The sequence below is a fragment of the Lolium rigidum genome, chromosome 4 (assembly GCF_022539505.1).
Source record: "Lolium rigidum isolate FL_2022 chromosome 4, APGP_CSIRO_Lrig_0.1, whole genome shotgun sequence".
In the NCBI taxonomy this organism is placed as follows: domain Eukaryota; kingdom Viridiplantae; phylum Streptophyta; class Magnoliopsida; order Poales; family Poaceae; genus Lolium; species Lolium rigidum.
The window spans coordinates 260,590,254-260,606,857 of record NC_061511.1 but is presented as its reverse complement, the minus strand read 5'-3'; the positions used below and the strand labels follow the sequence as shown (position 1 = coordinate 260,606,857).

The window sequence follows — 16,604 nt, the reverse complement described above, 5'->3', positions numbered from 1 at the left end:
GTGAACCCCAATCATCACCCTAATCCCCCCTAACCCCTATATCCATATTCCCTGTTAATCCATGCTCTTGTTGTACATTCGGTTAATCCCCTCTCCCAGTCCCCAGAAGCAAAATCAGGAATCACATAGGGTAGGAAAAGCAAGCAGCAGTGCATAACGGAAAATCAAGCAGCAGCACCACTAACACAGACGAAAGGGAGATATGGCGGAGATTTGAAGCTGCCGGGTCGTGCGGCCAGGGCTCCGAGCTCCATGGGCATCAGTGTTGAGCAAGGGCGCCGAGACTAGGGGAAGACCCCTCCTCAAGTTGGTTCCGTAGCCTCTGACCTCTGCGTCCCCGAAGGCGCCGCCGACCTCTCTGTCCCCGAGGGCGTCGCCGGTGGGGGAGAAAGTCTTGCGTTTTTCTCGTACCGGCTCGGGGTAGATTCCACGGGTCAACAGACAATTGTTTTCTCCCCAGTGTAATCGACGAGTTTGGCGGGATTTGGGCAGGAACTCAGCCCGGGCGGGGCTAATCGAACGCACCTTAGGGCACGTACAATGGGGTGACGTCAGTCTTTCCTTAGAGGTGCCACATCAGATTTTTGCTTAGTAGGAAGAGAGAGAATGAAGGGAGAGAAGATTGTCATCCCTTAGCTAAGAGATCATCTCTTAGAAAATAAGGGAAGACATTTTCTCCATTGTACGACATGTCTTCTCTTAGCAACATAATTTTCTACCAAATTTAATTGATTACCATTAATTGCTAGGGAATGCTATAAGAGATAACGCATTGTATGACTTATATCTATTGTCATCTCTAGATGATGTGGTGGCATAAGGAAAAGCATACCTTCTCTACCATTGTACATGCCCTTACGGGCTGACTAGGTTTACTCCCCGGCCAGTTTTATCCTGGCCTATCCACAGGGGTTGGGCCGCGAAGCCGGCGGGATAGGGACTAACCGAACGAAGCCTAAAGGACACTCTACAAACAAGTGTCGGGAAGGTTTCATACACTCAGGAGAAACCAGCGGGAAAACTCTAGTAGCTAAGTTAACAACGCCCTCGGGCTCAATGGAAATGAAAATTCTGTGTTCAATTATGCACCAATTTTATTTTATTTGTTTGGAACGGATATACAGCAATTGAACTTTTCATTGACATGTAGTTCTAGGTGAAAGAACTCTACACAGAGAAAACTGGAAGTGGTAACAAATATTTATATAAAACTTACGTTACAGCTTTAAAGGATAGACTGTATGAACAAATTAATTAATTAAGCTATGGACAATGGCCTGTAGTTTACAATCTAAGATCTACACATACAATGGGTGAGAGGATTTTCCCAGAGGTCATAGTGTGGGAAGGTGGCTTCAGGGAGGCCAGTTCGTGTCTGGTGAGTGATCATCACATCCTCCACGAAAGTTGCCCATGGCATGTAAGGGTCACCGAAGAACTTAGACATGAGCCCCTTGTCTGGCTTGATAGACTTGAGCCTATGGCGCCCCATGTAGCGGCGGAAGCCGATGATCAGCTTGGCGAAATTGCCACCATGGGTCATGACAAACACGTCCGACTTCAGGCAAACCAGAAAGTCCAGTGCAGCAAGGCTGGTTACATGCTTCTTGAAATGCTCTATTTCCTCCTTGCTTGCAAGATCTTCTTTGGTGACCTGCAATAAAACAAAATAGATCAGTTGTATCTTCAAAAAAAACACCTGCTGGCGGTTCCAAAGCTATTCTTACCATTTGCCCAACTATTCTTACTATTTTCATTCCTGAAATTTGTCCAACTATCCAGTGCAGCAAGGCTGGTTAAATGCTTCTTGAATAAATCCACTCTACAGGTGAAATTTGCCCAACTATTCTTACTATTTTCCTTTCTGAATTTGTAGTTTTGCACTATGTCCATATGAAAGCAATACAAAAGCAACAAACAGGATTTGCGGTAAAGCACCTACCAAATTGGGGAACATATTCCTCAGTGGCGCCATTCTATTGTTTCCACCATACACTTGCCCTGATGCAACATATATCTGAGTCTCCTTCGTATATCCCATTGCACGCAGAATAAAACCTATTTCTCCAGGCTCAAGTGGGCAGCGGCCTTCTTTTCTCTTTTCCAATGCTAAAGGCCACAAGTGAGATCCATTCTGCATGCAAGAGAAGAAAGTATATTTAAGCACTGTGACCTTATTCCTCTTCAGGCTCATATCATTATCTGATTTCCACATAACGGACAATTCACATCAGAACATCAACATCACCTTGAAGCGTCTTGGCCATTGTTTCTGTCTATATTCAGCCATCATTGCTTTCTCCTTTCTAGTTCCAACAAAATCACAAAATGATAGACCCACCATCCCCTTCTCGAATCGAAGATGAAGAGCCCTTCAAAAGCAAGAATGACTGAGTGTGAGATATGTAAAAAAAAATTGTCAACTTCAAGCAGGTTAATCTATAACTATGCTTACATGTACGGATTTACATTGCCAGTTCGATTCCTCATCCTCGTTGCCAGCTTGTCAGCCATTTCTTCAATGCCAGGTAGAAACTTTAAGGCATGATAATTAACTCTACACCTGAGTCGGTTAATCTTCATTGGAACATTTTCGTACCTGAAATGGCAAGCTCACATTACACTATAGCTATAAGTCACAACTTAGAAAGTGACCAAACGGCAAGCAATAGACCTGTGTGAACCTTGCACATGAAACTCTAATGTGAAACTTAGTGCAAATTACATACAAGTTTCAAGATATATGAACAGAACAAAACCATGAAAATATATTCACAAAATGCTAGTATTAACACTTACCCCAACCTATCAACAAATGGCTTGATAGACATTATCTTTTTCTCTTTGATCCTTGGAAGCACATTGTCAACGTAAAACTGCGCTGATGCATATTTTGGAATATTTTTTACAGTACGCCTGTTAAAATCAGCATAAATAATAAGAAAAGTTACAATTAAGTTTAATAATATGTTTGTGTTGCACGTAAGCAAAACAACATATGCAACAGGAAGAAACAAATATATTTTACCTCACACAGAAAAGAAAATTAATGTAATCATGCAACTAAATATATAGATTAGCACCATTTTGCAGCATTACTGATATTCGCCAAACATTCAATGGTAGTGGTTCTGAAATGAACGAAGTATCAACCACTAGGAAAATATCTTACCCAGTGGACAGGGCAGAATAGATGGGTTAAATGTTCGTTCAAATGATAAATGGATGAAATGTTGATATCAGACAGTTCGCAAGTAGAAAAAACTATAGGTATCAGCCAGCAAACTATCATGCCATGAAACGCACAAGTGACAACCAATCATGAATAACACATATGACAGCTGCTACTGTGGTTTGAACTGCTATAATAAACTGGGATAACAGTAATACAGTATCAACCAGCTTAGCAACATAATCTAAGCACTGATACAAATGCCCATTTAAGAGGAAGAAATGATAGGAAACAAAGAGAACTTAGGAGAAGTAGAAACCATTGCAATGCCCCAGCAATACAATTTTCTTGCACCCACAAAACTCTCAGAATCCAATAGTGATAATTTGAATTGGACAATCAGACTTGGGAAGCCATTAATGAGGTTTAAAAGCACATACAACTTGAGTTGCATGGACTAACAAGTTCTTTCATAACAGTATAACATACATGTATGCATATATAAGTTTGCAAATAAGATAACTACACAGCTAAACCACGCAGCAGAAGTCATCTGGTTGGTTTGTTGTTCATAGACATATTCTCTAGGAGTAATTATTCCCTCCTTAGCCATGTTAATGTCTATTTTAATATGAAAGAAAATAGTGCTCCCAAAATTAATATCATTAATGTGTTTATCAAGCTTTTAAACTTGACAGAAGCTAAGACAGATGAAAAGGTGAAACGGAGCAACTAACTTTATACTGGTGAACAGCTCATCCTTTTCTGTGAACCAGTCAGGAATATCTCGAACAATGCGCACATCATACTTCAAATAATTTATAAAATGATCTACATCAAAGATGTCTTCAAATTTCCTGAATAGAAACATGAAGGTTGTCAAATATTAAAGACTTGCAAAAAAAGCTAACATAATTGATACATACAGGTGTAAACAAGCAGGATTCGGAAAAAATGAAATGTTATTCATCACTTACGTTTGATCTTTCCATATTTGATCTTGCTTCAGAACAGGCAAAATAAGTGTAGCGTTCATTATCTTAGCAATTGTGACAGCATTACATATCTGCAAATTCATCATCTAGCACAGTTAAATAGTGAACGTAGTCAAGATGCATTTAGTACATAAATAATCTGGCACGAGAAGTTAACAAATCTGCATAAGCCAATAGATTCAGTCGAAGTTCAAGCTTGAAAAAAAAAATCATGTGTTGTTAAAGCAGGAGAATTCAAAAGGCAGATAGTGTGAATAGAGCACATACGTACAGCTATCCGTTGCTGATTCAATCCACCCTCAGCGTGGATAAAAATATAGCCAGAAGTTTCATTCTCTGACACAAGATCTGCAGAATAGTAGAGAGAAATAGACAACATCGCTAATTGTCAGAATGCAACCAAGGTTTCAAGTGAATGTTTGTCATGTTTCTTAAGCTATAAGATGGTAAACATCAACATAGGATGAGTGCCCATATACTTTCATCTGAGTCGGGCTATGTAGAGAACTGTCTATCCATTTTCCCAGGAAAAACAAAAAAGGTTATTTGCTTCTCCAACCAGCCAACTTAGTACACAAACTGTGGGATTTCTTCTAGACAACTATACCATGTCTAGCAGGTCAACTGTTTGAGTTACTTAGGCGTGACCACCACATGGTTTTTAGCAAATTTTAGTTAGCCATGAGCAGTATAACGACATTGCATTAGTATCAATATACATGGAAAGGGCATGGCTGTGAAGTTATGAAACATCATTCAGAGCAGTTAGCAATTTTGCCAGAGTTTGATCAATTTCAGCACTTGCCTGAGATCTCATCGCTGCGGCGCTCAGCGCACGGCTTCCAAGACATTGCCGCAACACGCGGATTCTCCCACAGAGAGCCCCGGCCGCTCACCTACACCAAGGCAAACAAACAAACGTCAAAACAGATGGGCGCAAAATCATTCCCCCAGAACCAGATGCAGGCTGAAATCAACATCACTTTACCCCGGGGCACTGGAGCCGAATCCCATCCTTGCGGCACAGGTAGGGCGCGTTCTAAGATCCAACGACGACACGAGTGTTGTAAGCATCAGCTATCAGGGATCCCGACGGAGCACAACGAAGGTTGATGGGATCAAGGGAGTGAAGGACTCACGAGGCGTGACCAGACGGACGGGGCGGAGACGAGCGCTGCGAGCGCGAGGCAGGCAAGGACGGCGAGCAGGATCCGGTAGGAGGTCGGGGCGGAGGGCGACCTCGGATCCTCGAGCGCGAGGAGGGCGCGGACGGTGCCGGGGAGGGGGAACCTCTGGTGGAGCGGAGGGGAGGAGCGGAGCGCGCCGTCCTTGCCGCCGTCGCCGCCGCCGCGTGGGGAGGGGAGGAACGGGGAGGAGGCGGAGGTGGCCGCCTCCGCGTCGCGCTTCGCGGGGGAGCTGGAGGCGCGGGCCGCCGCCGCCGCTACCGTGGCGTGCCGCAGCTCGGCCATGGCGGGATCGGTGCGAGCAGTGTCGCGGCTGCGGTGGCAGTGGGAACAGTTCGGATCGTCCGAGTGACGTGTTCGTCGGCCTGGGGCCAGATTTGGTTACGGCCTCGCCTTTCTGTGATCTCTCATTTTTAGTCAAATTTCATCACACTAGATGACCTGTTGCGCTATCGCGCAATGACGGAGGCTAACCATAGGGTTTCTCTTATTTTAGTACCGAAGGTTGGAGCAGAGCTTTTCCATCGAGTACAATAGTATCCAACGGGGCGTGTTATCGCATTGCTCGACGGCCGTTGTACTCTCATGTGGGTAATGCTCTCGATATCTCTTCCACTTTCCGTTGCGTAATTCACTTGCTATCACGGGAATATTAGATGCGATTTCTTATTTCGTCACTTGCACATTTGTCTTTCATCGCAATGTTTAAGTGTACCTATGCACTGTGTTTTAATAACTTTCAAATAATACCCGTTGCGCTATCGCGCAAATGGCGGAGGCTAACCATAGGGTTTGGCTTATTTTAGTACTGAAGGTTGGAGCAAAGCTCTTGCATCGAGTATAATAGTATCTGATGGGGCGTGTTACCGTGTTGCTCATCGTAATCGTTGGTTTATTTCAATAATGGAGGCTCGGGAGCATGTAGCTCTTTCGATGGCCTTCCCATGGTGAGCTATAGTAGTATTCAACGTGTTTCGTTGGAGGAAACGCTCTCGATGGCCCTTGTACTCTCATTTAGGTAATGCTCTCGATATGTCTTCCACTTTCCTTTGGGCAAACCAGTTGCCATCACCGGAAAGTGGTTGTGATTTCTTATTTCGTTACTTGCACATTTATCTCTCATCGCAATGTCGCAATGTTTAAGTGTACCTATGCACAGCGTTTTAATAAGTTTGAAATATTTTGTTGTTGTGTCGTTCTTATGTGTAAGGTTCGATGGGAGGAATGTTCACCAAAGCAAAAAAAAAACATTTAGGCCGACATTATTTTAAATTAGACACAGAAAACGGAGGGGTCGTTCACGTCCCCTAACAGGTCAGACCCGGCGCAGAGGCAAAAGCGAGACAGTTAATCATAAGGTTTACACGGCTGATGTTTATTTAGTTGTCCAAGAATTCATTAGGTCATCATGGCCCCTTAAGCCTATATAAGCATTTTTTTATAAAAAACATTCAAGCAATTATATAAAGATAACACATATATGATGCGAAGCGATTTTTTTTTCATCCAACCATTTGTTAATACTCCCTCCGTTCGGATTAAATTGACGCGAGTGCCTAGAGAAAGTAGCCTACGGACGTGATTGCCTCGCGTCGATTAAACATGACCGAAGGTAGTAGAAAAGAGAAATAAATGTGTATAACATAGAAGCCAATCTCATGTTTTTTGTGCCATCAAGACATTCAATAAGTACATATAAAGTGGTGTTATTTTCTTCAATGTGAATACACCAAGATCATAAATAAGAAGCAAAGAACAGATGTGATCAGGCCACAAAAAGTGGTCTTTATCATACTCGCATACCAGAATTATTATACATCATAACCGTAGGTTCCTCCCATAGTAAGCCTATCAAACAAACAAAAAAAAAAGAATTACGATCAAATATACAGCTGAGAAAATAGAACATACATAGTGAGTTAGTGACTATAAAAAAAGGTGAGAATTATTCACCTTGCTATAAGGGCATGCGTGTGATCTAACTAATATGCACATGGCCAATAGTTAGTATAGCTTGTACTTTGGGAAAGGGGAAAATGCTAACAGTTTTCTTTTGGATCGAACAAATGCCAGAGACAACAAACTCAAATAATTAACTAAATTGGATTATAACCTGTAGAAATGAAATTGTGAGGCAAAAAATGAGTCCTCTGCAGACGGTGACCTGCAGACAATAGAAAACACTTTTTGGTCACAACTTTCCTCTGCTCATAAGAAAGAAAACAATCAACAAATTAAGAAAAATTACAGCTAACATTGCAAGATGATAAAACCATGGACAGTGAAGGAAAAAGGGCTCACCTTGCTGATGTAGCGTCAAAGATGGCCTTCTTGGGGAAGGCAGTAGTTGTGGACCTGGAACAGGAAATCGAGGATGTGGTTCTTCATGTATCATGTATCAAGGCAAGAAATTAATTTCAGGTCGATTAATTGTCACAGCCCATTACTATGTGAGTTTTGATTCTAGTACCATGTGTGTCAACTAATTAATTTGGGCCAGAGGGGCACTATTAAAAGACAAACCAATTTTTTTAGCATACATCAAGTATTAAAAAACATTGGCAATGTACTAATATATTGTATCTCATCTTGTCAATTAATTCCTTGCCTTGATATATTCAGTTGAAACGTTCCAATAACAAAAGATTTCGTATTTAACTGAAAGGTGTAAGTACGTGAGAACCAATATTTTCAGCGGCTTCATCAACAAAAAGAATTAGTTATTTTCAGATTTCATGGTACAATGAGGACTATCTATCCCACCTCCCGTCTTAACATTCAAGTTGACCCAACTAATAAAACAAACCGGTCTGATAATATGAATCAACATCGATGTTAAAGAGTATAAATGCTTCTGTCTACTCACCCTCCTTCTCGCTATTATTTTCCTTTCTATAATTTTTCTTGTTGATTCATGCCTTACAGACTCACTACTAATTCATAAGACAAGGCATGATGAGCAACAAAAAATAGCTGCAAGTATGAAAAGGCAAAGCACTATCAATTACCAATGAGCCAGTACAATGTCACACAAATATAGTCTTATTAATAACTATGCAGAGATGATTCATTCTCCATAGATGAAAAAATAAGAAAGATCTCACCTAGAGCTTAGGACCTTTGATGTGGCCATGATGATGCCTGCAATATCACCTTTAACAATGATTCTCCATTGCCCGGCCTGTACCAAACATCATTCCGGATTTACATAGAGCCCTGATTTATGGATTCAGATATTAGATATCTTGTCAACCCTAAGCAACAATAAAATATAGGTTAGGTTGTATACAAGAAATAACATCAGCCAGTGAAATGATTTCTTCAAAAAACGAAAAGAAACATTCCATAGCAAAGAAAAGCTTGATTTAACTCTTCACGAAGAAATAACATCGGCCAGTCAAATGATTTCTTCAAAAAACGAAAAGAAACATTCCATAGCAGCAAAAGCTTGATTTAACTCTTTACGAAGAAAACCCCCTACAAACTAACAGCTCAAATGGAGAGGAAATATTGCAATAAAATGAAAAGCAAAGCCCCATGGAGATTGTAGCACTGAGACCACACCATGTCCCTTTTGATAGCATTTATTTTACATAGCAGAGAGCCGAAGTATATACAATCTAATACAAGTAAACACAGGACAAAGAAGGAACATGTATTTTCAGTTGTATCAATAGACCGTGACACATAGCCAGATATATAGTTCCCCATGATGCAAAAAATAGCTCAAGAACAAATGTTTGAGGCTGCAATCATGACCGTAAACTGCATCTTTGATAGACCACAGAAAGATTTAACTTTAGGTGGAATTCTTAGGCCCAAACGCAATTTGCAATATAGTTGTGTATCATTATCAAGATGTTGCCTCCACGACAATTTTGTCTTGGTCAAGCAATCCGCGAGGCTACTTCACCAGTTGGGCAATCCGAGGGTTCTGCTGAATCTCGACCTGGCCAAGGCGTTCGATTCCATATCTTGGCCATTCCTGTTTGAGGTCCTTCGCCAATATGGATTCGGTCAGAGGTTCCTGGAATGGATCGCCATCCTGCTTTCCTCAGCTAGCACCCGAGTCCTCATCAACGGCGAGCCTGGACCTCCAATCTGGCATAGACCTCATAGAGAAAGGGATAGGTAAAATACCTTGGCTGAATACGACTGTACCATACATGTGACATAAATGCCATGGCTAAATACATCAACACAGATTATGTGCACCTACATACACAAAATGTTTCGCATTAACATCAAATCTTGATATAAGGGATATGCTTCAAGTAGCTTTCAATATAGTAAGCGGACAGAGAATACATGATAATGTTCAGCTCTTTTCTCATAACACATTTATTAGTTCATTTAATAGAGATCAGAAACCACATCAACCACTAATATTAAAGTGCAGTCTAGAAAAAATGCAGCGATCAGCAAGCCTCTAGTTTAATTCTACATGTGGCATAGGCACCAAGGATGAAAACTCACAGCAATCTCTCGCATAGAATGCACCCACTCAATTTCTTGGAAAAAAATAATGCAAAACTCACTCTTACAAATCACATACTCTGTACCTCAAGAATTCATTGTATAATAGAAATCATTTCCCTAATAAAACTATGCTTCTACCACGAACAGTAAAACTTCTTTTATTTGGCCCTGATTTGATGCAAGAAAAAAGTCAGTATTTTTTCAGGAGATAAAATACAAATTAGAAACTTCATGATCTCCACTTTCAAAGAGGCAAACAAAGAGGCAAGAAACAAAGATTCGTTATTGATGCATATCCACTTTCAATACATGGAAACAATATCACAACATGAGGTAGCCACAACATGCATTCATGTATGACAAATAACCATAAAACGTCATCCAACGGCCAACGAGCACTTGCCGCTGGGAGTATAGAAATAAAGGACAACCGCATAGCATGTCACCATTGCTGAAATAAGGCTCCCATTTTGAGTAAGCATACTTACCAAAGATGCAGAAAAGAGAACTCGGAATAAACCTCCATTACAGATTGAAGGATAATATTAGCTTTAGAATATAGCAAAAATAACATATCCGTGCTGAAACAACAAGACCTTTTCTACGGTAACACTTAAAGCAAGAAGACAAGAACTAAATGGGAACCAAGCCCGAAGAAAGCATATTAACATATTAACAAAACACGAAAAGATGAAGTTAGTAAAGAACTTGAGAGGATTCGGAGGCCCTTTGAAGATAAATAAAGTCTTGTCAAACCTCGCCGATGTACCAAGATTGCTGGTCGGAAAATTGCATCATGTCATTCCCGTAAAAATAAAGAAACTCACTCGCTAATCGGCACCCTACAGAATTCAATAGCAGGTCATTCCCGCACTTCCCAACAAAGTAGCAAGAAACATGTTTGCAATCAGACCTATGCGTATATATCCAGCCAAAAATATTGTATATACAACAAATTGGTTTATCTATAATGAAGTGCACAAAGACCTCAGGTTTCCATCCAATAACTGTATGCAATTAATAAAAGGGGATAGCGATCTACAAGCATGCAAAAGTACATAACAAACTTATTTTCTCTTCTAGAAAGAATGCCAAAAGCACATCCAAGTAGATGGCTTCTTTCCTCTAGAAAAGAACAGACACATCAGCTGATCAAGTAGATTGTCATTCAGAAAAATAGAAATAGAAATAGAAATTGATGAATCAATTTCAGTTGCCACTCCTGTCACAGATCAATGTGAAATATGGAGTTACAACTAAAATAGAAAATGATGAATCAATTTCAGTTACCACTCCTGTCACACATCAATGCGAAATATGGAGTTACCACTCCATATTTTGCCTCTTTCTTGTAGATCCGATGCAATGTTCAAACTAATATACTACCAAATCAGTTACCACTCATGTCACACATCAATGTGAATTATGGAGTTGATAGTTACCACTCCATATTTTGCCAAATTCTTGTGGATCCTACGCAATCTTCAAACTAATATAGTACAAAATCTACAGGTTGATAGCGGCAAAGATGTGTTGTTGCTGCCTCTTACAAACCAGCGAATTTCCACAACACTATTTGAGATCAGAGCTCATCACGGCAGCAAGACACGGAAATATCAATCGTGCCGGATGGATCAAATCATCTCTGGCCAGAGATGCAAATAGAAGAATGGAGAGGAAAAACTTTAGGATTAGAAGGAAGATATGAGCCTAACTCTGAAGGTGAATCTTGCAATAGCCATTTATCTATTATATTTGCAATTTTTGTACTGTATTTACTCCACATTTAGCTTGAAGTGATGATAAGACTATATCAAGATTGGTTAGTAGATTTTGCTCTATGTTTCCTTTGCATGCATGCTACTCCCTAATTGCAAATCCCTTATCCCTGCCTTGTGTGTACTGCTGAATCATTGCATCATAACCAACTGCTAAATATACTACTCCAATTTGCAAGTAAATTCAGTGAATATGACAGTAAGTAAAAGGAGTACGAGAAATGGTAACACAATATGACAGTAAATTGACAAGAAATGGTAACACATTATGACAATAAAAGGAAAATGCATTGGCAATTACTCCATTTGGGATTGACAGTAAAGAAACTTTGAGAAGCAGTACACAAGTTTACCTTGTTATTTTGTACTCCAACTGCTAAAGCAACTGACAAGGCATGGCGGGGAAGGCTGGAGATGATCTTGATTAGTGGAAGATTGACCAACTGCAGAAGCAATTGTCAATCCCACCGCAGAACTGCCCTCGGCTACTGTCCATTAACATGAACTGTCTGTTCATTTAGTAAAACACATAATAGAAATTGATCAAATTTCCATTCAAAGATCAAAGACAAGGCTAACTCTGCTCAGCTCTTTTCACTTCATTTCTAAGACATCTCCACTATGCAGAATAGAGAACAAGGCTAACACTGCTCAGCTCTTTCACAATTCCCACATCGAAATAAGTAAGGTAATCAGGTAGCAGCATGAAGCACATGCATACAAGATTAATCAACAATATATGAAGTATTGTTCCAGTAAATATGAAAATTTAACTCTTGATTACTTCAGGCAAGTAGACAAACTGACCAAGCGCAACCTTATGACCCTATCCCAATAATTATACGTTTTATTACCTTGCAACCTTGCAAACAATTTAAAAGGAATCCATGCGCACTTTGTCAAATTTACAACCCCGGGAAGTTACAAAAGAAATTAAGGAATACATACTCCTATTAAATTTGAAATGAGTACATGCTGAAGATGTTTGGTCAAACTTTAATCTCACAATTCAGGAGGCTACAGATGTGCTTCATGTTATTGAAGCATGATTAGAAAAAATGGGAGCAAATGAGGTATCAGAAGGTTCAATTACATTTGGTTTACAACCCAATTCTGAAGCCAGGGTATCTAGAAGGGTATCTAGAATTACTCACGGATCTTCATGACAGGGGCAGCTGGCTCCCAGGATTCGAAATCGCACCGTAGCAAGTATTCACCGCGGGTTGATTCAATTGGTATAGGCGATTCAATTTGTTGTTAACGCGATTCTAAAGACAGTAAATTAAAAGAAATAAAGGCTGCTGGCAGGATCGATTCGATTGAACAGATAGTGGAGAGGAGAGTTTCCTCACCGCAGGTCGCGTCCTTCTTCCCGTCGGTGCGCCGGCCTGGTTGCGCGTCGGGGCGGCGTCTTGGAGGAGGACGTGGGGAAGGAGTTCTGGCGGCCAGCATGTTCTTCTCGCGGCTGCGACGACCGGATCTAGCGGGCACCGACGGCAGGAAATCGGTCGCCTCCTCCGGATCCTGCTGCGTGCGGATGGTGGGGCGACTTGACGAGGCAAGGTCGACGGCGCGTGCTCCGGCGAGCGAGCCCAGCAGAATGTCGCGGTGCACGCAGATCCAGTACCTCCTCCGGCGAGCGTACCGAGGCGGCGCCCGCCCACCTCCTCGTCGCACGATGACGCACGCGACCGATTGTCACCTGGAGGAGCCGCCGCGGCGACGACTGACGCGGCATCCACGCGGCGACACCCGCGACCGGCCGAGACCGTCGCCTGCCGGCGCTCCAGCGCTCCGCGGCTGCTCCCGGGCCCACGCTGCCGGCCGCCTCCGCGACGAGCTCTTGCAGAAGACCGGAGGAACGGGCGCGCCGAGGCGGCGGAGGAGATTGGCGGCTCGTGTGGGGAGGAGAGGAGGGGCCGGGATTGGGGAGGTGGAGGCGAGCACGGGACTGGGGGCTCGCGATCTAGGTTTTCACCGCTGCCCCGCGGATAGGAGAATGAAGGCGACACAAACAATCGTGCGTGGCTGCCTCTGGCCACTGGACCCGCACGTATTCAGTCCCACATGTCATTGACCTATTTGGAAGGAAAACGAGTGAACAAAAAAATACTGCATCGGACGGATGTGGTGAAAAGCGGGCAGATGAATTTACTGTGCGTGCAAATCCAACGGTGGACGAACGTTTGCCCCTCTCAGGTGCCTCCAACGCCCGAGTAGTCTAGGAACATTTATAGAAGTAATTTTGGAGGTTTCGGTACGAATGAAAACATTTAACTTTCGGTCAAAAATCTCCTGTTGACGCATAAATTCAGGATTTGATTCTCTCGGCCAAGATTTCCAGGCATCAAATAATTTAAGTTTCCTAAGCAGGGTTAGAGTATCTCTAACAGAGCCCGTAAATCTCGCCGGAACTGAATTATTCCGGCGGATTTACGGGTTCGGGCTAAAAGTGACGCAGAACAGCACCCGAATCGGTGGGCCGGCCCGTATCGGAAGTTCAGGGGCCCGAGAAACTGGACCGTCGACCTGTATATATACAGGCCGCGGAGGGGAGTTGCGTTCCAAAACCCTACTCCCTCCGCCGCGCGCACGGCTGGACTTCCGGCGAGCAATCGCGGAGTTATAGCCGCCGCTTCTCCTCTCTTTCCAGCACCACCGCGACCGCATGGCCGGGGCGAACAATGGAGGCAGGGGACGCGGGCGGATTGGCGGGAGCAACTCTCCGCCGCGCCCCCCGTCTTCCAGTTGGAGGCCGAGCGGCGCAAATGGAACTGCAGCGAGGGCGCTCGGAAGCGGAGCGCGCGGCGCTGGACCAACTGGGGTCTGACGCCGCCGGGGAAGCTCGCGCACTATGCAAATAGCGGCGAGGGGTCGTCCTCGGGCGCGTTCGGCCGTGCGCTGTGCCGGCCCGCCTCCGACGGCAGCGACGAGGAGGACGAGGAGGAGGAGGAGGAGGAGGAGGAGGAGGAGGAGGAGGAGGAGGAGGAGGAGGAGAAGGCGCCGGAGGAGGAGGTGCCGGTGCGCACCCTCCAGCTGCAGTCCGGGGACTTCGTCCTCAACGACGAGGAGGAGGCAACGGCGGTGCAGCAGGTGTTCGTCATCTCCGCCGCCGAGGCGCGCGCGCGCTTTCGCCGCGAGGAAGCGGAAGCCATCCGTGCCGTGCGGGAGTGCGAGGCGGCGCAGAAGGAGGCGGTCGTCCGCCGCGTGAAGCAGGAGGTCGTCGACCTCGACTCCGAGTAGGCCGTCGTCGGCGTAGTCTGCCGCGGCGCGTATAGTAGCTCGCCGCCGGCGAAATTAGTTAGTTTTGGAGGTGGTCACCGACGACCACCTCAAATTCAATGTATCTACCGATCCTAGCACCCGAACTATGCATCAATATGTTTGAATTTCAGTTCTACTGCTTGTTTGCGATGATCACTTTGCCGGCAATTTTTGAAATCGACATTTTTGGGTTCCGAATACGGGTGTTGTTCTGCGCCACGCTAAAAATCGCTCGCTTTTTGTTTTTCGGGAGACTGAACTCAGTTTTTTCGGTTCGGAAGAATAAGGACTCTGTTAGAGATGCTCTTAGCCAATTTTTCATACTTCTTCCGATCCATAATACTCCCTCCCTCTCATGAAACATGTCGGAGATTTGTCATAATTCATATGTATGTAGATACTATTTAGTGTTCAAATATATTCAAATTTAGATAAATCTCAGACAAGTTTAATGGGACGAAGGGAGTACTTGTCGTGGTTTTAGTCAAATTTAAACTAAAACCACGAGTAGCATTATGGATGTTTGTTTAGGGTGGGACGAGGGACGAGAGTACTAAAATACTCCATCTGATCCATTTTACTTGAATCAGATTTAGTACAACTTCACACTAACTTCAAATCAATTAAAAGAGATCGGAGAAAAAATAATTAAAGTTCTAGATTTGGGAAAGTCAAACTATGTTAATTTTGATCGAGGTGTCGGAAAATATGGACATTTACCACACCAAGTTTGTTTACTCCGTCCGATCCACAATAAGTGTCAAAATTTTAGTTTAAATTATCTTAAATTCTAACTAAGTATTAGATTCGTCATACTCCAGTAGAGAAAGTGATCTTACTCTTGGAGTAGGGAGTTATGCATGCTTTCATGAGGACATTCCAACTTCCAAGCATCTGGATCATCATCATGGCCACACATGGGAGGAAGTGCTCATGGCTCTCTCTTCATATAACACCAATTTGTCAATCGTTTGACTCATATCACGGTTTGGTTCTTCCTTGGAGCAATCTTGCAACACATCCTCCCACGAGATTGCTCATCTGCTTTCATGGCGCCGTTCTGTTTAGGTTATGATGACACTCGTCATTCTTTACTTTGCGCACCAATTTTTCACGTCGTTCTGCATCAGTTTTGGACGCTAACAATAGACCCGAATGTACACGTATGTAATAAATAATAGTTCAGATTAATTAGTAACACAATCCGTCGTAGTCTAGGTGGTTAGGATACTCGGCTCTCACCCGAGAGACCCGGGTTCAAGTCCCGGCGACGGAATTTTTCATTATTTTTTGCTCTGAACTTCCCTCTGACAATACCCTAAATCACAAGTACGTTTCCAAAACAGCTAGCCAAATACCATTGCACTTATTTTTCTCTCGGAGCAGAAGTCACCACCCATCTATGTACCTCCAACCACTACGCCACGTCCCTTTATTTGCGGCACTTTTGGTGCAGGCACTATCCTAAACCGCCAGGAATAGTAGATTTAGCGGCAGTTTTTCCATTATGCCGCTAATCATGTGTTAATCAAAGGCAATTTAGAAAAAGTGCCGCAGTTGTTTGCCTAATTAGCGGCGGATTAGAAAAGTGCCGCAAATTCTTGGATCAATGCAGGCAGTATTGAAAAGTGTCGCTAAAGCTTTGATAATTCGCGGCAGTATAGATGTAGTGCCGCTAAATCTTGAACAATTAGCGGCAGTATTAGATGAGACCTGCTCCGAGTGCAGGTGC

The 16,604-nt window shown here is 43.2% G+C and overlaps 1 protein-coding gene, 1 long non-coding RNA gene and 1 other non-coding gene across 3 annotated transcripts; 1 reads left to right on the top strand and 2 right to left on the bottom strand.

The window, feature by feature from the left end:
* Positions 1-1,182: 1,182 nt before the first annotated feature.
* On the bottom strand, positions 1,183-5,636 carry LOC124707616 (protein PECTIC ARABINOGALACTAN SYNTHESIS-RELATED-like). The gene is made up of 11 exons (XM_047239283.1): positions 5,307-5,636; positions 5,156-5,206; positions 4,973-5,063; positions 4,439-4,515; positions 4,150-4,238; positions 3,910-4,029; positions 2,800-2,916; positions 2,456-2,599; positions 2,249-2,372; positions 1,943-2,134; positions 1,183-1,654 (listed from the first exon to the last, which is right to left on the bottom strand). The coding sequence occupies exons 1-11, from the start codon at positions 5,634-5,636 to the stop codon at positions 1,292-1,294; spliced, it is 1,698 nt and encodes a 565-aa protein (XP_047095239.1). The 3' UTR covers positions 1,183-1,291.
* A 1,750-nt stretch (positions 5,637-7,386) lies between these two features.
* LOC124706698 lies at positions 7,387-8,575 on the bottom strand. Its single transcript, XR_007004530.1, has 3 exons — positions 8,456-8,575; positions 7,653-7,706; positions 7,387-7,515 (listed from the first exon to the last, which is right to left on the bottom strand). It is a non-coding gene; the product is annotated as an uncharacterized LOC124706698 (long non-coding RNA).
* A 7,500-nt stretch (positions 8,576-16,075) lies between these two features.
* Positions 16,076-16,148, top strand: TRNAE-CUC. Its single transcript has one exon. It is a non-coding gene; the product is annotated as a tRNA-Glu (tRNA).
* The last annotated feature ends 456 nt before the right edge of the window (positions 16,149-16,604 follow it).

What these genes read in the sequence shown, in the direction of transcription:
- LOC124707616 (XM_047239283.1), bottom strand. Translation starts at nt 5,636, where the DNA reads ATGGCCGAGCTGCGGCACGCCACGGTAGCGGCGGCGGCGGCCCGCGCC. An exon ending in TTCGGCTCCAGTGCCCCGGG is followed by an intron (nt 5,064 to 5,155) that starts GTAAAGTGATGT and finishes GCCTTGGTGTAG; the next exon opens with GTGAGCGGCCGGGGCTCTCT. An exon ending in CAAATATGGAAAGATCAAAC is followed by an intron (nt 4,030 to 4,149) that starts GTAAGTGATGAA and finishes GTTTCTATTCAG; the next exon opens with GAAATTTGAAGACATCTTTG.